The sequence below is a fragment of the Juglans regia genome, chromosome 2 (assembly GCF_001411555.2).
Source record: "Juglans regia cultivar Chandler chromosome 2, Walnut 2.0, whole genome shotgun sequence".
Classification (NCBI taxonomy): Eukaryota; Viridiplantae; Streptophyta; class Magnoliopsida; order Fagales; family Juglandaceae; genus Juglans; species Juglans regia.
In genome coordinates this window covers 23,758,697-23,785,311 of record NC_049902.1, presented here as the reverse complement: position 1 = coordinate 23,785,311, position 26,615 = coordinate 23,758,697, and the positions used below count along the sequence as shown (strand labels likewise).

At 40.0% G+C, this 26,615-nt stretch overlaps 1 protein-coding gene across 3 annotated transcripts in view; it reads left to right on the top strand.

Moving 5' to 3' along the window:
* LOC109004816 overlaps nt 1–26,615 on the top strand; it is a 66,520-nt gene that overhangs the window by 30,196 nt on the left and 9,709 nt on the right. For all 3 annotated transcript variants that reach the window (XM_035686898.1, XM_035686897.1, XM_035686902.1), the window contains exons 10-13: nt 9,978–10,095; nt 10,295–10,504; nt 10,718–11,042; nt 17,819–17,912. In XM_035686898.1, coding sequence (XP_035542791.1) covers nt 9,978–10,095; nt 10,295–10,504; nt 10,718–11,042; nt 17,819–17,912 — 747 coding nt within the window. The remainder of the gene's footprint in view (nt 1–9,977; nt 10,096–10,294; nt 10,505–10,717; nt 11,043–17,818; nt 17,913–26,615) is intronic.

Here is a 26,615-nt window from a genome sequence, read left to right as displayed (position 1 = left end):
GTTGGGTCGGATGGTGGAGACCGCTGTTTGGGGGGGGGGGTTTCTTTCTGGCTTTTCGGTTGGTATCCCATTAATGTGTCTATTACTCTTTCGCATCTTCTTTTTGCAGATGATACCCTCATTTTTTGTGATGCAGATCGTGGTCATATTCAAGCCTTAAGGGCTGTATTATTATATTTTGAAGTTGTTTCGGGCCTAAAAGTGAATCTTGGTAAGTTTGAGTTGGTTCCGGTGGGGGAGGTGTGTAACATCAATAGTTTGGCAAGCTCGTTGGGCTGTAAAATTGTCTCTCTTGAAATATTTGGGTCTCTCGTTGGGGGTGCCTTTCAAGGCTCTTGCTATTTGGGATGGGGTTGTTGAGAAAGTTGACAGAAGGCTGGCTGGTTGGAAGCGACTATATTTACCTAAAGGGGGTAGACTTACTCTTGTTATGAGTACTCTTTCTAATCTTGCTACTTATTTTCTGTCGATGTTTCCACTACCTGTAGGGGTGGCCAACCGGATTGAAAAGTTGTTTCGTGCTTTTCTATGGGGTGGTATGGGCGAGGAAACTAAGTTTCACCTTGTTAGTTGGAATAAAGTTTGTTCTCTATTTTGGTTGGAGGGCTAGGAGTTCGTAATTTGAGGATTTTCAATAATTCATTATTGGAAAACTAGCTATGGAGATATCAATTGGAGGGGAGTCGCTTTGGAGGGAGGTCATTGATCGGAAATATGGTGGTGCTTGGGGGGGTTGGTGCTCTAACATAGTTCGGGGGGGCTTTTGGTGTGGGGCTTTGGAAGTTCATTAGAAAGGGCTAGGAGAGCTTTGTTAGTTATGTGAGCTTTGCTGTTGGTGAGAGATCTAGGATCCGTTTCTAATTTGACGTTTGGTGTGGTGATCGGGCCCTCACTAGTGTGTTTCTGGCCATTTTTCGATTGGCTTCAGATCAGTTTGCTGCCGTTTCGGATTTGCTTTGTCGTTCTAATGGTGCGATTTAGTGGGATATTTGTTTAACTCGAGCTGTTCAGGATTGTGAGATTGATGAGTTTCAACTTTCTTTAGCTTTTTATATTCCTTGAGGCTTGGTGGTAATGTTGTGGATAGGATGTTGTGGACGTCGAAGGGGTGTAAAAAGCTCACTGTCCATTCGTACTATAAGCTATTGTCTTTTCAGGATAGTCCTTTTCCTTGGAAGCGTATTTGGAGGTCCCATATACCTTCCAAATTGGCTTTTTTCATTTGGACTGCATCCCTCGGGAAAATCTTAACGCTAGATAATTTAATGAAGTGAGGAATTATAGTTATGGAATGGTGCTTCATGTGCAAAAAGAATGGGGAAACCGTGGATCATCTTCTCTTGCATTGTGAGGTGGCAAGGGCTTTGTGTAATGGCATCTTTCGTAGAATCGGCTTGGCTTGGGTGATGCCGTTGAGAGTGGTTGTGTTAGGGACCCTAGTCTTAACACTAAGGACTACAAGCTTGCCTTGGTGAAGATGATGACAGAGTGACCTTGCCAACTTGCTTGGCCTTCAACAAAGGGTTGATGCTTGAGTGATGGAATTATGAGGATGATGATGGAATTGGGTAGGCAAGTGTTTAGTGGAGGCAAATCAATGTGGGCGGTTAGACTTGTCCTTGAGTGGGGCGTCAAGATGATGGCCTAGGGTTGGATGAGTGAGGTGATTCAAGGGATGAATATGGGTGTTTGATGCTAAGTAGAATGGCTTGAAGGTTGCCCTTGATGTTGGGGCCACTTGGAAGATGATTATGGTTGGTATGGTGAAGTGTAGCTAGGGTTTTATGTGGTGGCCAAGGATGATTTCGAGATTGGGAAGAGATGGGTTAGGGTTGGAGTCTTGGATGAGATGCTAGGGTTTGGAAATGATGTGGAAGAGTGAGACTAGGGTTTGGAAGGTGTTTGAATGAGTCTAGGGTTGCTCCTTGACTTTAGGGATTGGTTAGGATAAGATAAGGAAGTTATGATTTGAATATGGGTAAGGTGGCTAGGGTTGATTGTAGATGGTAAGATGCATGAGAGTTGTTAGGAATTGGGAGTTTGACTAGGGCAATGGATGTATTTCGAATTTGGAGGAATTGGAAGATAGAGGTGATTGAGGGAAGATTCCTAAGTGGTAGGAATCTATCAAGGAAAGATATGGTTTCGGTTTTGGTAAGTGAAGAAGGTCTTTGTTGACTAGAGTGATTCTAGGGAATGAGAGATTTAAGGGATTGGTTGAGTGATTGGAGTGATGAAGTGATTCTAGGGAAGTTCCTAGAATTAGGGGATGAGATTGGATTGAGTCAACTTTCCTTGAATTAAGGAAGTTGCCAAAGAGGTCTCTTGATTGGACGGCTAGGGTTTGAGTGGGTGGAGGCTGTGTATTTCGGCTAGGGCTTAGTTGGATGAGGAAACAATTCATGGAAAGTTGACAAACTTATGGAAAGAATGACAAACAATATGGTGGTCGAGTATGTGGTATGGAATGGATTGAATGAGCAATGGAATGATGAACATCGAGAACAAAATGATGAACACGATGAACAAGTGATGAAGACTCAAGAACAAAGTGAACAAAAGATAGCCAATTCAACTATGATTCACGAATTGCGCATAGATGAAATAAACCTCTTTATTGATAAACTTGAAAATAACAAAGATAACAACTTGGATTCACGAATTGCACCAAGTTGCAAGAACAAGATAAGTGAATCACGCCTATTCACGAATTGCAAGGTGATGATTCTCTACTAGGGATTCACGAATTGCACCCAAGTAGCCCAAGTGCCAAGCATCGAAGGATGATTTCAAGAACAAGTCTACCCACTTAGGGAATTTGCCAAAGGTTCAAAAGATATAAACTAATGTGCTAAGGGTCCTATTTATAGAGAATACAAAGTGGAAACCCTAATTGGTCAATTGATAAATAAAATAAATAAATAAATAAGTGATAGTGGTGTGGAGCCCATGGGGGCCCACTGCATTGGCCCTTGGTGGCCTTGGCTGGCCCATGGGCATGGTTGGCGTGTGGCTGGCATGGCCCAGGTAAGGGCCTTGGCACTGGGCCGTGCGTGCTGCGCGCGCAGGGCGTGTGCGTGCTGTGTTGTGTGTGGGCTTGTCTTGACATGGCCCTGGCGTGCTGATGGCCAGGCTATGTGCTGCTGGTGCGCGCTGAGGCATGTCACTAGCCTCACATTGGGCTGTCAAGGGCATGTCATGGCAGGGGCCATGGCATGTCAGTGGGGCTGTCTTGGGCATGTCATGGCAGGGGCCATGGCATGCCTGTGGGGCTGTCTTGGTGCTGTCAGGTGGGCGCCATGGCATGTCTGTGGGCCTGTCCTGGGCATGCCATAGCAGGGGCCATGGCATGCCTGTGGGCGTGCTGATGGGCGTTGGGGCTGACTGCTGGGCGCACTGGTGGGCGTTGGGCTGCTGCTGGGCGTGCTAGGGCATGTCAGGGACAGTGTCAAGGCATGTGCCATAGGGCTATCAAGGCATGTCAACGACAGTGTCAAGGGGCTGTCATGGCATGTCAGCGGCAGTGTCAAGGTGCTGTCATGGCATGTCATTGGCTGTGTCAAGGGGCAGTCAAGGCTGAACCATGGCATGGTCAAGTGGGCAAAAGTGAGCCATGTTCTATGACCCATGCCATTCTTGCAATCTTCCTAGGGCATTCACTAGACCCCTAAGGAAGTCCTCCAAAGCTAGGCTTGACCCTGGAAGTGGCCCATTCTTGGTTGTCCATGCATGCCTAGGACCATATTGGGTCTTAACAGGTTGACCTTCTTACGTGTTGGAACGAGCTTCATGGTTGTTCTCAAGTGGGCGTGGCTTGGAAGATACTCCTTTGTGTCTTATGTGGTGCATTTGGATCGTGTTAACAGCAATGCGGAAAGCATAAAAATGCAGAAACAGAAGATGGAGAAAATAAGAAGACTACGGAAATCCAAGAAGGAACAAATTAATTGTATTGGAATTGTTGATTCTGTATTGGTAGTGTACTGCTATTTATAGACTACTAAAAATAGAATGAAATAACAATAACAAATAAGAGGTAATTAATAGTGCATAACAGAACGCATAACAGAACGTATAACACAATGGCCTCATGTGATTGCTGCATTTCTATCAGGTGGAACCGTGGGCACTATATGCTCAGTTGCACCCTTTAATCTTGATAGCCCCCCGCAAGATGGAGAGTAGACGTTCAAAACTCCCATCTTGGACAAACATCTAGTAAGCGCTGGAGAGTGCACTGGTTTGGTAAGAAGATCAGCTAACTGATCAGAAGAAGGGACGTGTGCAGTAACTATTTGGCCAGCTGAAACTTTATCACGAACTAGATGACAATCTAGTTCGATGTGCTTGGTGCGCTCATGGAATACGGGGTTAGCAGCTATGTGTAACGTAGCCAAGTTATCACAATATAGAGTAGCTGGATTATGAATTGGAATGCAGAGGTCGTTGAGAAAGTATCGAAGCCATGTGAGCTCACAAACAACAGCAGCCATGGCTCTATATTCTGATTCAGCCGAGGATCGTGAAATTGTGTTCTGCTTTTTTGATTTCCAGGCGATAAGAGATTGACCAAGAAATATGCAGAAACCAGTAGTTGATCGCCGAGTATCGAGACAGTTGGCCCAATTGGCATCTGAGTAAGCTGTAAGTGTCAATGGCGAATTGGTTGAAAAAAAAAGTCCTTGGCCTGGTGCATTTTTGAGATACCGAATAACTTTAAGGAGAGCATCATAGTGTGGTATCCGTGGGGCTTCCATGAACTGACTTAGAAAGTTTACGCTGTAACTGATGTCTGGTCGCGTATTAGTTAGATAGAGTAACTTACCAACCAGCTTCCTATACAGAGTTGGATCATGAAAAACTGCTCCTTCCTTTTGAAGCTTGATATTTGGTTCCATTGGTATAGGCGAAGGCTTGGCAGCAAGCATACCTGTTTCGGATAAAATATCCAAAGTGTATTTGCGTTGGCAAATCTTAATTCCAGCCCGTGATCTAGCGATCTCCATGCCGAGAAAAAATTTGAGTGCACCCAGATCCGTTATTTTGAATTTAGTGGACAAGAAGTGCTTGACTTCATTAGCGGATTTATGGTCTGAACTCATTAGAATAATGTCGTCAACGTAGATCAACAAAGCTGTAAAGGATGAGACCGTGTGTTTGATGAATAGACTGTAGTCAGATTTAGACTGCATGAAACCAAATTCTGCAAGGGTGGATGAAAGCTTTGTGTTCCACTGACGAGATGCCTGTCGCAGACCATAAATACTCTTGTGTAATTTGCACACTTTGTTTGCATGGGGCAAAGCAAGACTAGGTGGAGGTCGCATATACAATTCTTCATTAAGCTCTCCATATAAAAATGCGTTGTTCACGTCTAATTGCTGTAAGTCCCATCCCTTTATGGCAGCCACAACAAGAAGAGTTCGGATGGATACCATTTTAGCAACCGGTGAGAAAGTATCATGAAAATCAACTCCCTCACGCTGAGTAAAGCCCTTTGCAACCAATCTTGCTTTTGCACGTTCAATGGAGCCGTCAGCTTTGAATTTGTATTGGTACACCCACCTGCAATCAATCGGCTTCTTGTTTGGGGGTAAATCAACAATGGACCATGTCTCATTTAGCTCTAAAGCAGTGAGCTCTTGATCCATTGCCTTACACCAAATGGGATCTTTAAGAGCTTGGATGTGCGATGTTGGTTCGGTGTGAATGGAAATGGAAGCTGTAAAAGCTTTGAATGATGGTGATAAAGAGTCGTAGGATAACACAGAAGAGAGAGGAAACATAATGTTCTTACCTGTGCTTTTGCTTGATTCAGTAGCTTTCAACCCAGAATAGGACAGAGATGGAGATAATGCATTGCAATGGAACTCTTTGAGGTATCTGGGAGCAGTTCGAGTTCTGATGGATCGACGCAAGGGTAATTCATTTGATGCAAGGTTTTGATTATCAAGTGAGAGTATAGAAGGTGCTTGATGAGAGATATCAGGAATTGGTGGGGATGGGTGAATTGGAGAGGTGTCACAAACATTTTGGTTGTGAATGAGGGGTGTAGGACTGAGTTGCGTGGAAGGTGTTTGATGGTTGTGAATGAGAGGTATGGAGTTGAGCTGCACAGGAGGTGTTTGATGGTTGGTTTCAAAAAATGCCGTAGGTGAAGGAGTAGGAGATGAGACTTGCAATTCTTGAGATTCATTGTTGGTTTGTTTCAAGGGAAAGATATCTTCATGAAAGATGACGTTGCGAGAAAGAAATATTTGGTTTGTGGTGATGTCAAGGAGTTTGTATCCCTTAACTCCATAGGGATAACCAAGAAACAAGCATTGTCTGGCCCAAGCATCGAACTTGGAACGTCCATGTGTCAATGTTGAAGCAAAACAGAGACATCCAAACGTTTTGAGGTGAAGATATGATGGTTTCTTGTTATAGAGCACTTCAAATGGAGACTTTCCTTGAAGATTTGGAGATGGAGTGCGATTGATTAAGTAGACAGCAGTGTTGATGAATTCGGTCCAGTATTTCATAGGTAGGCCTGACTGAAACTTCAAAGCTCTTGCAATGTTTAATATGTGTTGATGTTTGCGTTCAGCAAGAGCATTTTGTTGGGGAGTGGCCACACAAGTGAGTTGATGCAATGTTCCTTTGGAGGCATAGAATGAGGGCATATTGAACTCGGCACCATTATCAGATCTGATGGTTTTGATCTGTGTATTGAATTGGGTAGTCACAAGAGAAAAGAAGTTTTGAATGGATGTGCGAGCCTCAGATTTATTTTGGAGTAAATATATCCAGGTGCATCTAGTAAATTGATCCACTATTGTGAGAAAATATTTGACATTATTGTATGCTTGGATTGGATTAGGACCCCAAATATCAACATAAATTAATTCAAATGGATTTGAAGCTGTGGTGTGGGATTGAGGAAAAGGTAGTTGACGTTGCTTTGCAAGTGGACAAATTTCACAAGGAGTGGTTGACGGAATTATGGACTTTGAATCTGAATTTTGAATATCATTCAACACATGCTGTGTCATGGAACTATGCCCAAGTCTGTAATGCCATAGTGTGAATTCATCAAATTTTGAAGCATTTACAGTGTTAACATAGCTTGAACAGAAAATGGAAAAAAAAGAGTGTAAAGCCGTGGGATCTGGTTTGATATTTTGAAGATGATAGAGTCCATTATGCAGTGTCCCCATGCCAATCGTCTTCCAAGAGGAAAGGTCCTGAATGTAGCAAAAATTAGAAGAAAAAATGAGACAACAATTGGAATGAATTGATAAGGATTTGGCAGAGAGTAAGTTGAGTGAAAAAGCAGGCACATAAAGCACGTTTTTGAGAATAAGTTGATCAGAAAGGTGAATGTCACCAATGTGTGTGGCAGGTGTTGTGGTGCCGTTTGGTAACTTGATTGTGTGTGAGATGAGGGTGATATTATGAGTAAAAAGATTAGGAGTACAGATCATGTGATCTGTAGCCCCAGTATCTATGATCCACGAGTGAGTGGATTTTGTGATGGTGTGTGATGTGTTTGTGGAGTTATGACAAGTAGTACCAGAAACGGGAGAAGTTCCAGAAGAAGATGAATCTGAACAAGTGTGATTTGCAGCAGATGTAGGAACTGAGAGTTGAGGAGATTGGAGTAAGGCAAGGAGACGAGTGTACTGCTCTTGAGTAATTGGTGAGCCATTGCCGATTTGTTCCTGTTCAAGTGAAGATTGATTAGCATGTGATTTAATTTTGGAATTATTTTTGTAACCTGGAGGAAATCCATGTAGCTTGTAGCATTTTTCTCTGGTATGTCCTGGTATGCAACAGTGAGAACACACAGGGAGATCAGGATTTGCTTTGAAGCATCGTTCCAACGAGTGTCCTTGGATGTTGCAATGAGTACAGAACAGTCTATCTTTACGTGAAGAGGAATGGTTGCGTTGGTCAGGTCCTCTTGCTGCCATTGCAAGAGGTGCAGGAGGTGAATTAAGTTGGCGTCGCCTTTCCTCTTGTTGTATAAGAGACAAAACGCGATTTAATGCTGGGAGAGGATCATGGAGTAATATTTGAGCACGAATGGCATCAAATGATTCATGCAGTCCATTGAGAAACTGCATAACCTTGCTTCGGTGAGTGTAGTCCAGCAGAATCTTCACTGCTCCACACGTACAGGATGGCATAGGCTCATATATTTCTAACTCATCCCAGAGACTTTTGAGTTTGTTATAATATTGACTAATCGATTCCTCATCTTGAGTAAGTGCTGAGATCGATTTAGTAAGCTGAAAAATCCGTGGGGCATTTTGGATTGAAAAACGCTCACGTAGATCATTCCAAACAGCTGCTGCAGTGTTTGCATGAGCAATGCTTGCTCGATGTTCAAAGCCAACGGAGTGTTGAATCCAAGCTATCACCATATCATTGCAACGTTCCCAAGCAATATATAGAGGATCAGAATCAGTGGATGGTTTAAGAATCTTGCCATCGATGAATCCTAATTTGTTTTTGATATTCAAGGCTCGGCGCATGGTCCTTGCCCAGGTGACATAGTTTTCAGTTGTTAGAAGATCAGGAACCAATGGAGAAGAGGCTCCTTCACCGGGTTGGATATAGAAAGGACTGGCTGGGTGGTGTGGGTTATTTTCTGGATTGGAGAACATATTGTTATCTTTGGTTGGAGGTGTTTCTGTCATGGCTCATGATACCATGTTAACAGCAATGCGGAAAGCATAAAAATGCAGAAACAGAAGATGGAGAAAATAAGAAGACTACGGAAATCCAAGAAGGAACAAATTAATTGTATTGGAATTGTTGATTCTGTATTGGTAGTGTACTGCTATTTATAGACTACTAAAAATAGAATGAAATAACAATAACAAATAAGAGGTAATTAATAGTGCATAACAGAACGCATAACAGAACGTATAACACAATGGCCTCATGTGATTGCTGCATTTCTATCAGGTGGAACCGTGGGCACTATATGCTCAGTTGCACCCTTTAATCTTGATAGATCGAAAGGAATGAGCGGTGTTTTAATGATAAAGAGCGCTCTCTCGAACAAATCTGGAATTTTTTTGACATTCCTTGCTTTTTTGTTTTCAGCTTTAGCGAATAACAGATCCTCTGTTCATGATTTTCTGATGTCGCTTTCCGTATTCTAGAATGTAGTTAGGTGTTTTCTTTTGTATACTTCCTGTGTACATGGGCTTTGCCTATACATTCGTTTATAATAAAATTTCTTATTACTTATAAAAAAAATCTTGAAATGACAGCAATGATAAGCTAGTAAAAAAAGGTCCTCACAACATGACCATCAATCTAATGAGTGGGATTTCAATGCCCTAATGTCTTCGCATTTTGTTCTACCCAATTGTAGTCATATGGCATTAAGAACTAAATTATGAATTCTTCTATTTTGGAGCCTATGAAAAAAACCTTTCCAGCAAGCAAGTCAACAGATTATTATTGGAAACTCTAAACAGATTTATGGTTTTCATAGTCTGATTTCCAATTTTTTTAGTTCGGTGCATAATCTTGAAATCCTTTATTCATTTGTCTCAAGCCATCTGGCTTGGGCCCTTGATTCATTGACATTACCTTATCTTCTGCATCTTCTATTCGAACTCATATTCTACTCCCTTCAGTATTTCCATGATAACTTGTTCACATTTTGGCTCGGCAACATATTCTGCTGTGTCTACCAAACTAGGGGTATTTTGTTTGTGTCTAATCAAGAGACTGGTGATATTTTCATTCAAGTGTGGATATCTTTAAACAAGTTATGGTCCATGGTTTTGGGCCTACATCTATCATTTGGGTCCTGGTCTTTTTCTGTTCTTAATTAGGCTTTGTTTTTTCGCTTGTTGAGTCTTTGACATCTTGGATGGAAACTGTTTTTTATGACAGCTTACCATGAGAAGAACAATTTTTAGTCTTACCTGTAGTATTATATAAAAGAAATGGCTTCTGCTGACCCTTGGCAGATATGTCGTGTTGAGGATCTTCTCGTGAATGGACTTATCAGAGGCAGTATAATTCACATCCACAGGGCAAGGACTGTCATTATTGATACTGGTGGTGTGATTACTGCTTCAGAATTAGGTAAAAGAGTCTCATTATTACTGTCTTTAGATTGCTGTCTTGTTTCCATTTTGTTTCCCTTGTTGCAAGATTGGAATGCTAACAATTTTTCATTTTCTCTTGATGAAATTTATTAACTATAAAAAACAATTTGTCTATTTCTTGGAAAACGAATCACCTTATGTTTAAGGCTTCTAATAGTCAGAGATCCCTTTTTCAGGTTGCAGTGAAGGTATTGGAAGGGGAAATTATTCCAATGGAGCAGGTAGTGGTGCTGGACATGGGGGCAGAGGGGGCTCTGGGAATTTCAACGGGAGGGTGAGCAATGGGGGTGACAAATATGGTAATGCTGATCTCCCCTGTGAATTGGGTAGTGGAACTGTAGGCCCTAATCAATCATATGGGCATGTGGTTGGAGGTGGGATGATAGGTAATGTTTATACAATGAAACCGGTGTTTATCAACCAAAACGTTCTCCTTTGGTTTTGATTATTTACCTATGAATGCTCTCTGATGTTGAACTTAATGAGCAGCCAACTTTTTGCCCTTTTCTTTTGCTTTATGGGTTTTACATCAATCAACCTGTATCTCTGTAAGATTATTCCTAGATAATGTTTACAAATTCATGTATCATTTTTACTAGTAATGGGATCAATCCAGTGGCCACTCGTAAAGCTTGATGTTTATGGATCTTTGAGGGCTGATGGTCAAAGCTTTGGTCGAGCAGTGAGATATGGCAACGGTTCTTTGATTGGTGGACTTGGTGGAGGTTCTGGTGGGACGGTCCTCCTTTTCCTTCAAGAGCTTAGGCTTTCAAAGATGTCGTCTTTATCTATTGTTGGGGGCAATGGTGGCCCTCTAGGTGGGGGTGGAGGTGGCGGTGGGAGAGTTCATTTTCACTGGTCTGAGATAGATGTTGGTGATGAATATGCTCCAGTTGCAAGTATAAATGGCTCCATAAACAATAGGTATCCCTATTATTCTGAGAAATAGCTTTCAATTTCAGTAGATACATTTTCGGTACGTGTACTTATTGTTCTAGCAAATCTGAGATTTCCTTTTTCCCTTATTAGCTGAAATTGTAATATGCATGGGTGGATACCCTGTTTCAATGTATTATTCATCGTATCCTGATACTAACCCAAAATAGGATGCATGTATATGAGATTTTATAGGTTCTCCATAAAGTGAGCATTCTCATTTAACAAGTGATAGAGTGGGTGAAATCAAAATGATATTTCCATATTTTCTGTACATGCTAGTGATCTCTATTTAAGATACAAGAGAAATATAAAAGAAGGAAAGAATTTCCTAGAATAAGAGCAGGAAAATCTGCCTAACTAATTGACAGGAAAACAGAAACTTCCTAAATAGAAACTTCCTAAACAATATCTACCATAAATTACTCCACTAATTTCTCTACTAATACAATATCTCAATATCTACCACTAATTACTCCATCTCCATATTTATCGGGATTTCCACACTCCCCCTCAAGTTGGATCATAAATGTTGATCATATCCAACTTGCAGAGGAAATCATCAAAACTTTGTCTAGATAGCCCTTTGGTGAAGATGTCTGCTGTTTGCTCTTTTGTAGGAACATAAGTCATACATATGGTTCCTTCTTCAACCTTTTTCTTGATAAAATGTCTATCCACTTCTACATGCTTGGTCCTGTCATGCTGAACTGGATTGAGAGAGATGTTTATGGCTGCTTTGTTATCACAGTAGAGCTTGATAGGGAATTTCATTGTGATATGTAGTTCTTCCAAGAGTTTCCGTAACCACAGTCCTTCACACATCCCTTGTGCAACTGCTCTAAACTCAGCTTCAGCACTACTTCTGGCCACTACATTCTGTTTTTTGCTTCTCCAAGTTACCAAATTTCCCCATACAAAGGTGCAGTACCCTGTGGTGGACCTTCTATCCTCTGCTGAACCTGCCCAATCAGCATCTGTGAAGACTTCTACTTCCTTGTTTTCAAATTTTTTGAAGAATAGTCCTTTGCCCGGAGAACCCTTGAGATATCTGAGGATCTTGTACACAGCTTCCAAGTGTGTTTCCTTTGGTGAATGCATGTGTTGGCTCACCACACTTACTGCGAATGCAATGTCAGGTCTGGTATGTGATAGATAGATTAGTTTGCCAACTAATATTTGATATCTCTCTTTTTCAATAGGTCTTCCAAAGTCTCCTGCTCTTTTTCCTGCTTCGATGGGAGTGTCACTTGGTTTACAACCAAGCATGCCAGTTTCGGTTAGGAGATCAAGAACATACTTGCGCTCAGAAACACTAATTCCCTTCTTTGATATGGTAACTTCCATTCCCAAGAAGTACCTCATTTGTCCCAGGTCTTTTACTTCAAACTCAGTGGATAAGACTTTCTTCAACCTCTCCATCTCCACTAGATTATATCTTGTTAGGATTATATCATCAACATATACAATTAGAATTGTTTTCTTTCCATCTTTGGATTGCTGGAAAAACATAGTATGGTCTGATTGTCCTTGCCGATATCCTTGACCCTTTATCACCTTTGCAAATCTATCAAACCATGCTCTTGGAGACTGTTTGAGTCCATACAAGGTTTCTTGAGTTTACATACTCTATTTTCTTCATCCTTCTTACAAAAACCTAGTGGTACTGTCATGAAAACTTATTCTTCTACTTCGCCATTCAAAAACGCATTCTTAATGTCAAGTTGTTGAAGTGGCCAATCCAAGTTGGCTGCCAAAGACAAGAGTACCCGAATTGTATTTAACTTTGCCACAGGTGCACACGTCTCGGTGTAGTCAATGCCATAGGTTTGTGTAAAGCCCTTTGCAACAAGACGGGCTTTGTACCGTTCTACTGTCCCATCTGCTTTATATTTCACAGTGAAAACCCATTTGCAGCCCACTGGTTTCTTCCCTCTTGGCAAATTCATCACCTCCCAAGTTTCATTTTTTTCCAAGGCCAGCATTTCTTCCATAACTGCCTCCCTCCATTTTGGAATCTCCAAGGCTTCCTGAATATTCTTTGGAATTTTTATACTATCAAGGTTAGAAGTAAAGGCCCGACACCCTGTAGACAAAGTATTGTAAGACATGAATTTTGAAATAGGATAGAGAGTACATGATCGAGTTTGTTTCCTGAGAGCAATAGGTAACTCAATATCAGTAGGCTCAGATTTATTAGAGGACTCGTGACAATTTTGAGCTATTACCTGGTTGGGATTGGAAAGAGACTCATGGTTGCTTGGATCTATCATCGGTTCTAACTCTCTTGGTGCCTCCGGTGTGAGATTCTCCTTGTACCTTAATTTTGGCTTCCTTGAATAAACAAGTATTTCCTTGTCATTTTGTTTTTCTGCATGTCCCCCTGAGTTTAACAGGCAGCTTAGAAAAGGTTGGGACAGATTCAACAATAGGGACAGATTGAGCAAAAATGGTTGGGACAGATTCAGCAATAGGGATATTAAAGTCAGAAAATCCCAAGGCCGAGTTTCACTCAAATTCTCCCCCTGAAGAGAAGGCTCTTGGAAATAAGGAGTGGTCTCAAAGGAAGTAACATCAAGGCTAACAAACATTTTTTGTGTGGCTGGATCATAGCATTTGTAGCCTTGTTTGGTAGGAGAATAGCCAATAAAAACACACTTGAGAGCTCTAGGGTCCAGTTTATTCCGATGGTTATCATGAACATGGACAAAGGCTGTACAACCAAACACTTTGAGAGATAGACTTGAGCTGAGCCGAGAGGTAGGAAAAAATTCCTAGAATTTTTTTAGAGGTGTTGTAAAAGAAAGGACACGGCTAGGCATTCTATTAATGAGATATGTAGCTGTTAAGATGGCATATCCCCAGAATATTTTTGGCATGTTTGTAGTGAACATCAATGCACGAGCAACTTCAAGAATATGACTATTTTTTCGTTCGGCAACCCCATTTTGTTGGGGGGTGTCGACACATGAACTTTGATGAATTATCCCATGCTATTGAAGATAATTTCTCAAGATACTATTGAAATATTCTGTGCCATTATCAATACGAAGAATTTGAATTTTTGTTTGGAACTGTGTTTGAATCATGGAATGAAAATTGATAAACACAGAACGAACTTCAGTTTTGTCTTTCAACAGGTAAACCCAACAAATACGAGTATGATCATCAATAAAAGTAACAAACCATCTTGTGTGGGAATGATTAAGAGTACGAGAAGGTCCCCATAAATCGCTGTGAATCATAGTGAAAGGTTTGGATGGTTTGTATTTGGATTTTGGGAAAGAAGTACGCTGATGTTTAACAAGTTCACAAATTTCACATTGAAAATCAAGAGGCGTTTTATTCAAACAAATGGAAGGAAATAAAAGTCTAAAATACTGAAAATTGGGATGACCCATTCTAGAATGCCATAACAAAAGTTCACTATGCTTAGGAATAGATGCAAAATCATAAATAGCAATTTGACTTTGCTTGGTCACATTAGCTTCCTCAAAGTAGTAGAGCCCCTCACACTCCTTAGCACTGCCAATCGTCTTCCCCGATAATAGGTCCTGAAAGACACAATGAGAGGGAAGAAATTTAGCTGAGCAATTGGAATTTTTTGTCAACTGGCTAATGGATAACAAATTGCATGATAACTTAGGGACATGAAGAACAGATTCTAGTGTTATAGAGTCAGAAATTTGGATACTCCCTTTGCCTGCAACAGATGAGAGTGAGCCATCTGCAATTTTAATTTTCAGATTTCCAGCACAAGGTGAGTATGAGGAGAAAAGATAATAAGAATTAGTCATATGATCAGAGGCACCAGAATCAATTATCCAAGGAGTTTTGTGCCGAGAGGTGATACTTAAGGTTTTCAAAAAATTACCTCTGTGTGCTAAAGAACCAGAAGAGACACTTGTGGAGGACTGACCCGATGCATGAAGGGTAGAAATCGTTTTATAAAGTTGCTCCAACTGTTCAGCGTTAAATGCACTGCTTGGAGTGGGATTTTGGCTCTTTTCTCCTTGAGGTTGCTCAATTTGATGATCAACAACAACTTGGTAACCACGGTTTCGGTTGTTCTGCCTTGGTTTCCAATCAGATGGTTTTCCGTGTATCTCCCAATAATTGTCTTTTGTGTGTCCAGGTTTTCGGCAATGCTCACACCAAGGACTTCCCTTCTGTTATCTTGAACCTGATCCAACAAGAGTGCCCCGAGACACCATGGCAGACATTTCAGGTCCAGTATGTCCAGCAGAGACAATCTCCTTCAGCATTACCTTACGCCTATTTTCTTCTCGCCTCACCTCCGAGACGACTTCGTGTGTTGAAGGCAGGGGACGTCGGCCAAGAATTCTTCCGCGAACATCATCTAGGTCTCGGTTAAGACCTGCAAGAAACTCAAAAACTCTTTCATTTTCGAGTCGCTTCTTGTATCGCACACTATCGCCAGTGCACTCCCATTCTTCTTCGAAACTCAGATCGAGTTCTTGCCAAAGGGTTGTCATTTCCATGTAATAATCCATGACCTCCCTCTCCCCTTGCTTCATTTGCCATAGCCGAGTCTTAATCTCAAATATGTGAGAGGAGTTTTCAACATCAAAATATGTTTCACGGACAGCTTCCCACACATCTTTTGCTGATGGCAAGAATAGATAGGTCTTGCCGATGGAGGGCTTCATGGAATTTACAAGCCAAGCAGTCACTATTGAATTTTCTGACTTCCATTTTTTGAGGGAGGAAGCATCGGTTGAGGCTGGCTTTTTTGTCTCCACGGTAAGGTATCCCAGTTTGCCTTTGCCGTCAATTATGAGCTTAATCGATTGGGCCCATTCACGAAAATTCTTCCCATTTAACTTCTCCACCATGAGTTGAAAGGATGAATTATCAAGTCCAGTTGAACCCATGGTGGAAATAGCTTCTGATTCACTATCGTGAGTTTTAGAGGTCATCGACCAGTTGCTGTTGACGGCAGTTTCCGTCATTGATAGCTAGGTTTAGGAAAAAAACACTAGCTCTGATACCATGAAATCAGAATGATATTTCTATATTTTCTGTACATGCTAGTGATCTCTATTTAAGATACAAGAGAAATATCAAAGAAGGAAAGAATTTCCTAGAATAAGAGCAGGAAAATCTGCCCAACTAATTGACAGGAAAACAGAAACTTCCTAAACAATATCTACCATAAATTACTCCACTAATTACTCTACTAATACAATATCTCAATATCTACCACTAATTACTCCATCTCCATATTTATCGGGATTTCCACAGTGGGTACTTTTATTTAGAGAGCCTTAACTAGAAGTCTAGAATGCCAGTTTTTACTTCTAAAAAATTTGTCTACCATTTTTTAGTGGAGCATTATTTGATATAACCTATATTCTTATAGTAGTTTCCTAGCACATATGGCTCTGATACCAAAAGGCACATATGTACTAGGGTGAAAAGAGTTGGACTAGAGGGAAAGAGAGTTAGTATATTAAGAGAAGGCAAGAGAATGGTTGAAAAGGAGAGAAATGGATTGTAGAATAACACATTAAGAGACTGCCACTCTCTTTCCATTGCTTCTTACACTGGGGTGAGGCCCCTATTTATAGATTGATGGGGTTTAGGCTTAACATACTTTGATGTCTGCATTGACAGTGCGCATATTGAATTATTGCCTTGACAACACCCTTTTTATTGAATGTGAAGATCCCAGCTGCTGTGGGGGCATGGAAGACTTGCCTATGTCAGAACATGACACAGGGAACAACAATATACACCGTTCCGAACTTTAGTTTAGCCAGTAGTAACATTATTTTGAGCCAAACTGATCTATTAAAGTATTTTTTTTGGTAATTAAATAATGCATGGCAGAATATATACTCAACCTCAAAACCACCACATATCTGTGGGGTTTGGAAGTGCTGTTAGCCACAAAGGCAATTGGCAAAAAAAAAAAAAAAAAAAAAGGAAAATATATCACACACACACATAAGAAAGGTTGATTCTCATAAGAAAAGAAAATAGTTGTTAAATGAATACTTCATGATTTTTTTAAGGGTGAAATAATGTTAGTAATTACTTTTATGATATTGTCTACTATTTGTCATCCAAATAATATCATAATAGAATGTAAGATCATGGGATGATTTTTGAAGTGAACTTTTCACGTGGACCAAAATTGACATATTACTCATTGAGTTGCTTCAGTATGAGTTCATTTAAGAATTTCATATTTGATACTTCTGCAAGAAGTCTATATAAGTTACTAAATCAATTGGGTTAAGGCTTGCTTGAATTTAGTCGAGTGTGCGACATATGCCCAGCCAATATTTGGCTTTACTGTCTTGCAACTTCGCAAGTACCCAAACTAGAAACCTTAGAATCATCACAAATATCTGCGACATATAGAATAGTAAAGAAAAATGGATCCACTTTTGAGAAAGTGAAGGATTAGTCAATGAATAAGATGAATGGGAAAAACAGATATGGTTTTCAGCATAGATTTTGAAGAAATTAGCTGCTTTCAAGATGCTTGAATTTCTTTCATGTATTTATGCATTTTTTCTTGAAAATGAAAAACTGCTCATCATGTCTCTGTGTTAATCGTTTCTTTTAGGTCTGAATGTGTCATCTTAGGACTCTTTAGTACAATAAACAAACTTAAATTTTTGTTTTATTTTAAATAGCTCTTAAGAAGATGGATTTAGGACCTGTTCATGTAATTACTGCACGATACTTGTGCCTATGAAAAAAAATAACCGCATGATACTTGTGACTAACAGCGGAGGTGCTGGGCACAATGGTGGTCTTCGTGGAGAGGAAGGCACAGTTACTGGAAGAAAATGCCCTAAGGGCCTCTATGGTACTTTCTGCAAGGTATGCCCCCATTCAATTTTATAGTCTTACATTGACACCTTAATACTTGACATATGCATCTACCTTGCCCTACTAAAAGGATCAGTGTTGCCTGTATAGCATCATGTCTTAGAAAGCATTGGGTGTTTTTCCATTACATTCTATGAATAGCTGTAAGTTTGAGATTATTCCAAATTTGTGGAGGGTCATAAATTTGAAACCTGTCTACCATCACAATACAGATCTCTTACATCAGAAAGCTACACTCCCTTGTTCTCTTTTTTCAATTTCAAATTATAAATTTTTCGAGAAACTTGGGTATATTTCCGATGGATTAGAATCCTTAGAGTTCCTACCCAAACTCTAGACCCTAGAGTAAGAGAGAGAAAGAGAGACACATGAAGTGGGTCCTGAAACATTTATTGTTACATTTTTTGGTAGGACCTACATCATGTCTCTCTCTCTTTTCACTCTAAACCTTAGGTAAGAACCTTTGGGAATCTTGATCTATTTTATGTGTACATGACTTCCCTCCTTTTTGGGTAAAGATTAAAAGGCAAAAAATCGGGTAACCCCTAGGGTTGGTTCAAGTGGTAAGAGCCTTGGTCTTGGTGGTATTCTCCTTGCAGGTGGTGTAAACAATTTTTAGAGGCCATCGGATTGGGAGAGTGTCTCATTGAATTACCCAAGGTAAACTTGCGAGGAACTCCTTGCGGAGGGCCTTTGAACCCCATGATTATTCAAGAATTTGTTCTGGACACCCAGTGCCAATGAAAAAAAAAGGCAAAAATTGGGTGAGATTAGTAGCAATTTCCATGTTGTATTCAAGGAAGTTTTAATGTTACCTAATTCCCTAGTGAAAATCGAGTGAGGCTCATTTGCTTCCACCAGTGGCAGAGTTTTCAGGCTCGTTTGCTTCCTTCAGTGGCAGAGTTTTCAGACTTCAGTTTTGAGGAACCTTCTTGATATCCCACCAGTGGGAGGAGGCTTTTACATGGTCGAATAATGGGTATGTCCCTGCGTACTCTAGATTGAATTGCTTTCTCATCTTCTCAAAGTGGGAAGTTCACATTTCTGGTGTGTCTTAGAAGCAGATGGTTAGAGCTTGCTCTGATCATTTCCCCATTCTTCTTTACTGTGAGCAGTTTTAGGGTGGCCAATGATATTTGAAGTTAAAAAATATGTGGCTAGAACTAGAAGGTTTCATGGAATAAGTTAAGCAGTGATGGGATTCTTGTAGTCTTCTAGGCTTTCCAAGCTATAATTGGCACATAAACTAAAAGCTCTTAAAGTGGATTTACGAGTTTGGAATGCGGAGGTGTTCTGTGTAGGGCTGAGCACCAACAATGTCGGAATCGGAGTGCCCTACCTCCGACTCCGACTTTGACTTTGTCGGAGGTCGAATATGACCTTTGACTCCGATTCCGATTCCGATTTGCATAGCCTCTAATCCGACTCTGACTCCGACTTGTCGGAGCAGAGTCGGATTTAAGCTTTTTTATTGGGCTTTTTTTCTTTGCCCATTTGAAATTTCAATTTGACAATCTTGGACTCTCACTAATCGGATTTGGGCTTCCAGATTTTAGTTTTTTTTAAAAAAATATTTTTTCAATTTCAATTTTATTAAAACATAACCAAAATTGAAAAAATAAATCATTGTACAAATTAATGTTATTATACATTAGTATTAGATGTTATTATATGTTAATGTTTATATATTAGTATTATATGTTATTATAAATTTATATATTTGTGTTTATACATAATACATTAGTATTAAATGTTATTATACATTAGTTATTATATAATTAGCATTACATGTTATTATACATTAGTGTTTATGCATTAGTTGTTATTATACATTAGTCTTACATGGTAGTAATAGTTAATAGTATGGTATTTACATATACTAAACTATTATTAGTGAATTTAGTCTATTTATGTTATAGTATAAGCATATTATTTTATAATAATTTGATCATACTAGTATATTATTGAATTTTATTAACTATATAAGTTATAGTTATATAAAATATATATGATTAATATATAAAAAAATACATATATTTTTATAAGATATGTACAATATCGGAGTTGGTACATCGCCACCTCCGACTCTGAGTCCGACTTATTGGAGTTAGAGCGGAGTCGGTGCGAAGTTAGAGGCGGAGTTGGATTTTTGCTCAGCTCTAGTTCTGTGATGTTAGTAAAAGAAAGAAGCTTCTCTTTGAAGAGTTATAGGTCTTTGAAGTGATTGCAGGGAAGTTGAGGAAAGAAATGCGTATTGGTCATTTGGAAAGGACATTAGGGATGGTATTATAGAGAAGAGGGAACGTCACTTGGCAGGTTGGAAATGGTTGTACTTGTCAAAGTTGGTAGAAGGACATTGTTCAAGAGTATGGAATCCAACTTGCCTACCTATTATATGTCGTCATTCCCACCGCCGTTTGGAGTTCCAAACCAACTTGAGATGTGATTTTGTCTGGCAGGAATGGATGGGGGCAGAACATAAGCTACATCTTGTCAAATGGAGAAAAAGAGTATTTGCCAACTCCCCACCCAAGGTGGGGGGTAGGCCTGTAACCCGACCCGCCCATACTGGTTTTGGACCCGACCCATCCAGGTTGGGTCAGACCCGAGTTTTTTTTTTGGGGGGCGTATACTGAATTGGATGCTGATTTCCAGACAGCCTAGCAACAAAGAATTAATTTACAAAGCTTATATCAACTCTTTATTACTAATGATTACACTCATTATCTCACAAACCTAATCTTTTTTCATATAAGATATGCAGAAGATAAGAAGATTGTTTGCAAAAGTGATTTTCTGAATTATGACTTACAAATAAAGTTTCCATGTACTTAGCCAGCTCTGATAATTCTGATTTAAACATATTGAACATTTTTTTTTTATAAGTAAAAATATTATATATATATATATATCAAAAGGAGTAACCAAGTACACTGATGTATACAAGAGAACACCTTGCCTATAATAGAAAACCCCTAATAACTAAAATGTCCGTAAAAAACAACCCAAAATACACCAAGCTTGACCCTAACCCCTTGTTTCCCGTCTTCACAATGCTCTCCCTTTAGACTTCCCTTTGGTTGAGCTACCACCCTTAGTGTCGTAGTTGATTGTCGAAAAAAGACACTGTAACTCCCTGCTTTTCTTGAAACTTGATTTGGTTTCAAGCGAGTGGCTTGCCTCAATCGCAGTAATTAATTCTTTAAATTGGTCTTCACATCCTCCATGTGAAATTCCCACGAACTGCTGAATCTCGTTAACTTTAGGCAGAATCCAATCTACTATTGGAGGAAGAGAGACCAAGGGAGGCACAATATCCCCAGACATAGTATCCAGCTGCACTCTCGACTCTCCAACGCCAAATCCATGTTCAAATCCCGTACTTCCTCAGCAACTCCATTGGTTATCTCCAATGGTATGACATCAAGTCCCTTCACCTCTGGTGACCCTTTATGTGCAACTTCAGCGGGTCCCTTCACCAATGGTATGACACCATTTTCCTTCAACTCTGACGAGGGAGCCATAGTCTCTACGCCGATGCCCGATGTAGAACTCACTTCAAATAACCCAGACTTCCTTTTGACCCGCCATACTCTTCTAAATTTAGTTATAGGAGTAGGGCCGAATCCGATTTTCCGAAACTTATTGAACATGGAAACAATGTCTCAAATTCCTTGCATATTAGCATCTCCTTTTCAGAATGTAGCATAACCATGCAAAGACAAACACATGGATAGGGGCACAAAGACACAAAAGCAGGCGTACACATGATACAAACATATTACTATCAACTTTACAATCTTTAAAAGTATTTGCAGCATCATTGATTACCCAATACAACTACATAGCCAGATCCTTTACCTAACTGAAAAGTTTCCACCATTTGTACTGTATCAATGTGTCACACTCCTCCACATGGCAAGTCATAAGGTTATGGCCTTGCAGGTCATGCTCTTCATGTAAGCATGATCCAGCACATAGAATATGTTCAATTCTTGTGCCATAATTAAACACTTCAGCACCTGTATTTTACGGCCAGCATGTGTATGCTTCTCTTCTGTGTGAAAACTCAAGGTGGACAAACAAAGGACAAATCAAGAAAGGTCAAAAGTCAGATTCTAACAACAATGATGAAAGTGCCCACTCACCACAAAATATGTGATAGCTGTCTAAAGAGAGAATAAATTGTGAAAAGGATGAAAAAAACCAATGAAAATGAGATACAAACTACACACTACAAGAACTCAAATATATTGTACTTCTACATTTTTCTGACAAAACAAAACTTAACAGTCAGATCAAGATTCAGTTTTTTGTTAGGAAACTAGTAGTCATTGATCAACTACCGATGTGGAGTTCTTACCTGTCAGGATGTTTTGTTCTAAAAACATCAGAGAAAGTGCCTCCACATTCCACTAGTATGCAAGGCTGAAAACTCTTCCAAACAATGAAGAGTTTGGAACGACATAACAATGAAGTATTAGTAACTCCTAAAAATGCATTAAGTGCAATCTATACCTTAGTCTTAATTTGATTCTTCATTTTTTTTTATAAGTAAATAAATTATATTAATCAAAGAATAGACAAAGCCTGATACATGTATAGTTTGTCCTATCTAAGTAGGAGCAATAAAGATAAGGAAATCATGAAAATCTAGGCCATTAAAGTCAACAACAATGACCCAAGTGCAAAGAGTTCTAATAAAGAAAGCTTTCAATTCCTCCATCAATCTCTCTTTGTCCTCAAATGTCCGTTCATTGAGCTCCTGCCACAAACACCACATGATGCATATAGGGATCATCTTCCACACAGCTTTAATATGTCGAATACCTCTAAAGTTTGTCCAGCTGGCCAAAACCGCCACAACTGTCTCAGGCATAACCCAAACCAAATCTACTCTACCAAGAACCTCATTCCATAACCCTCTAGCTAACTCACAATGTTGTTGGAGATGGTCCACAGATTCACCCCCCTTCCGACACATACAACACCAATTTGCGATGATCACCCCATGTTTCCTCAAATAATCAGTTGAGGATCTTACCCAAGGAAGCAGTCCACACAAAAAACGCCGCTTTGGGTGGCGCCTTATGTCTCCATAGCTTTCTCCATGGGAACTGAGTATGAGGCTCTTGAGTGATAGACTTATAAAAAGAGCGAATCGAGAAGGAACCTTTAGCTGCAGGTATCCACTACAGCCTATCATGTGTGTTGCCCGGGTTTATGGAATACAAAAGGCTGTAAAAGGCTTCAGAACTGCTCATTTCCCAATCTTGTGCAGCCCTACTGAAATTGATGTTCCATTGAATTTGCTCCTCCGATCTCCCCATGACTTCTACAACTGAAGCATCTTTATCACTTGCAACCTGGAATAATGAGGGAAATGTATCTTTTAGAGCACCGTTGCCACACCAAGTATCATACCAAAATTTAATTCTAGTTCCTTCTCCTAGGCAAAATCTAGTGTGACGAGAAAAGACCTCCCACCCTCTTCTTATATGTTTCCACAACCCCACTCCATACGCTCCTCTCACTTCTTTTGTGCACCAAACCCCCCAAACCCCCATATTTTCTCTCAATCACCATCTTCCAAAGAGCTTCGGATTCCTTATGGTATCTCCACAACCATTTTCCAAGTAACGCCCGATTGGAAGATCTCATATTTCTAATGCCCAAACCACCATTCGAGAAAGGGCTACATACCTTCTCCCACTTGATGAGGTGAAATTTGAATTCCTCTCCTATTCCACCCCACAAGAAGTCTCTTTGAAGTTTCTCAAGACGAAGTGCCACACTTGCTAGAATAGGGAACAAGGACAAAAAATAGGTCGTTAGATTAGATAAAGTACTCTTGGTCAGGGTAATCCTACCACCTTTTGACAGGTACAATATCTTCCATCCTGCTAGTCGGCGCTCTACTTTCTCAATCACTATGTCCCATAATGTAACCGCTCTTGAGGCGGCTCCCAATGGAAGTCCAAGATAAGTCATAGGTAGCGAGGTAATCTGACACCCCAGAGTACTAGCCAACTGTCTGATACGCTGTACCCCTCCAATAGGCACCATCTCTTATTTGTCCAAGTTAACTTTCAACCCAGATGCTACTTCAAAACAAAGGAGAAGGGCCTTTAGAGCTCGAACCTAGTTATGATCTGCCTCATAGAAGAAAAGTGTCATTTGCAAATAACAAATGCAAAATGTTAATAAGTCCCCTATCCGGAGATCCAATTGAGAAACCCACCACAAAACCATTCGCAACCAAAGCCGAGGTCATTCTGCTCAACGTCTCCATTACGATAACAAAGAGTAATGGGGATAACGGATCTCCTTGCCTTAAATCTCGTGTGCTCTTAAAGAAACCAGTTGGGCTTCCATTTATCAGTATTGAAAATTTCACCGTTTTTATGCACCACCGAATCCATGAACACCATTTGTCCCCAAAACCACATCTTCCCAGAAGATCAAGAAGAAAGTCCCAATTAACGTGGTCATACGCATTTTCCATGTCTAGCTTGCAAATAATCCCTGCAATGCTGGCTTTTTGTCTACTATTTATGCATTCATTTGCGATAAGAACTGCATCTAGAATCTATCTATCATTTACAAATGCATTTTGAGGTTTTGAAATTATCTTCCCCACAACCTCACTTAGGTGGTTTGCTAGCACCCTAGAGATAATCTTGTATACCCCATTCACTAAGGTAATGGGCTGAAACTCCTTAATCACCGAAGCCCCCACCTTCTTTGGTATCAAAGCAAGAAAAGTGGCATTAATGCTTTTCTCAAACTTGCTAGCCAAGTAAAATTCCTGGAACACCTTCATAAGATCATCTTTTAATACACCCCAAGATATTTGAAAGAAGCCCATAGTAAAACCATCAGGACCCGAAGCCTTGTCTTTAACCATTTTCCTCACAACCTCATAAACCTCCATCTCCTCAAAAGGCCTCTCCAACCGATGGACATCATTAAGCCCAATGGAGTCAAAATCAAGCCCTTCCAGTTTAGGTCTCCAACCCACCTGCTGGAAAAGTAATTGCTCGAAGAAGTCAACTATATGATTGTTTATCGCTTGCTCTTCTCGACACTCAACACCATCAATTTGCAGCATCTCAATGTTGTTGGATCTCTTGTGTGAATTAGCTACCCTGTGAAAGAACTTAGTGCTTCGGTCTCCTTCCTTCTACCATAGCGCTCTTGACTTTTGACGCCAAGAAGTCTCTTCTAATAAAATAATCATTTCTAGATCTGCTTCCAGCACTAACTTTTCTACTAATTCTTCCTGGGTTAAAGTCCTCGCCTCTTGTATCCTTTCTACCTCTTGGATCTCCATAACCATCATTTTCTTGTGTTCCCCTATGTCTCCAAAAGACTGCCTATTCCAAAGCTTGAAACCTTTTTTAAAGCTTTCAATTTACCCGCAAAGATGAAGCTAGGGGTTCCTTGTATTTGATATGATGACCACCACTGCTAGACCTTGTCCTCAAAGTCTTCTGATCTCAACCACGTGTTTTCAAATTTGAAGTACCGTTGCCTCCTTTAGAGCCCACCACAATCCAACATGACAGGCCAATGATCCGAACACAAACGAGGCAACCTCTTTTGCCACACATCCGAAAAATGACTTTCCAACTCCGGAGAAATTAAGAATCTATCTAATCTTGACCACGTACAAGAACCCCCCCGCAAGTGGTAAATCCACTAGATTCAAATCAAAGATGCACTCTGGAAATTCTGTCATAGCTGGCCGTACTCTTCTATTTCCAAAGCCTTCACTTGGGAATCTTATCACATTAAAATCTCCGCCAATGCACCATCGAAGGTCCCACCAACTATGTACTCCAGCTAGTTCATCCCACAATAATCTTCTATCATTGTTTACATTAGGTCCATATACACCTGCAAAAGCCAGCATAAAATCATCTGACACGCTTCTAAAAGAGCATGCTGCCATGTATACCCCAATAAAATCCTCTCTTTTCTCCACCACCCGTCTATCCCACATCACCAAGACACCGCCTGATGCCCATTTAAGCAAAAAAGGCAAAAAAGCAAAAAACAACATAGTTAGCCATCCCACATAAAAAAAGCCTTAATAACATAGTTAGCTTTTTTGTTCTTATATCCCACATCACCAAGACACCGCTTTTTTGCTCAAATATAAGAACAAAAAATATGCAAAACAGGCATACTGCAGTACAGAAGTTATTAGGATACATGTTTCATGAACAAAACAACATCCCTAATGCTTATGAATTTTATGAAACTACTCATATAAGGCAGATTAGTAGTGATTTTTCTCATGATTCTTAACAAATGTATAAAGACATAGCAAATCAGAGACCAGCAATCAAACTTTCCAGTACTCAAGTTAAGATTAAATTTTTAAACAAAAGATATCTAACAATAACCCCATACTCAAGCCATTATATAAGTAGCAAAACAATGCCCAATGGTTTTATATATGATAAAGATATACAGCTTCTTACTGAAGCTAGTTAAACTTTGGTTGCGGCCATAAAATCCTCTGTCCTCCCTCCCATACAAGATACGATTTACACTCGGTCAATTTTCACGTCTATGCATTCTCTAGCTAAAGCCCGATCTGAGAATGTGGCTGTAGAAAAATATTGACATCATTACTCATAAAAAGAGTCAAAGCAAGCAATCCTAGAACTATAATAGAATACCCAT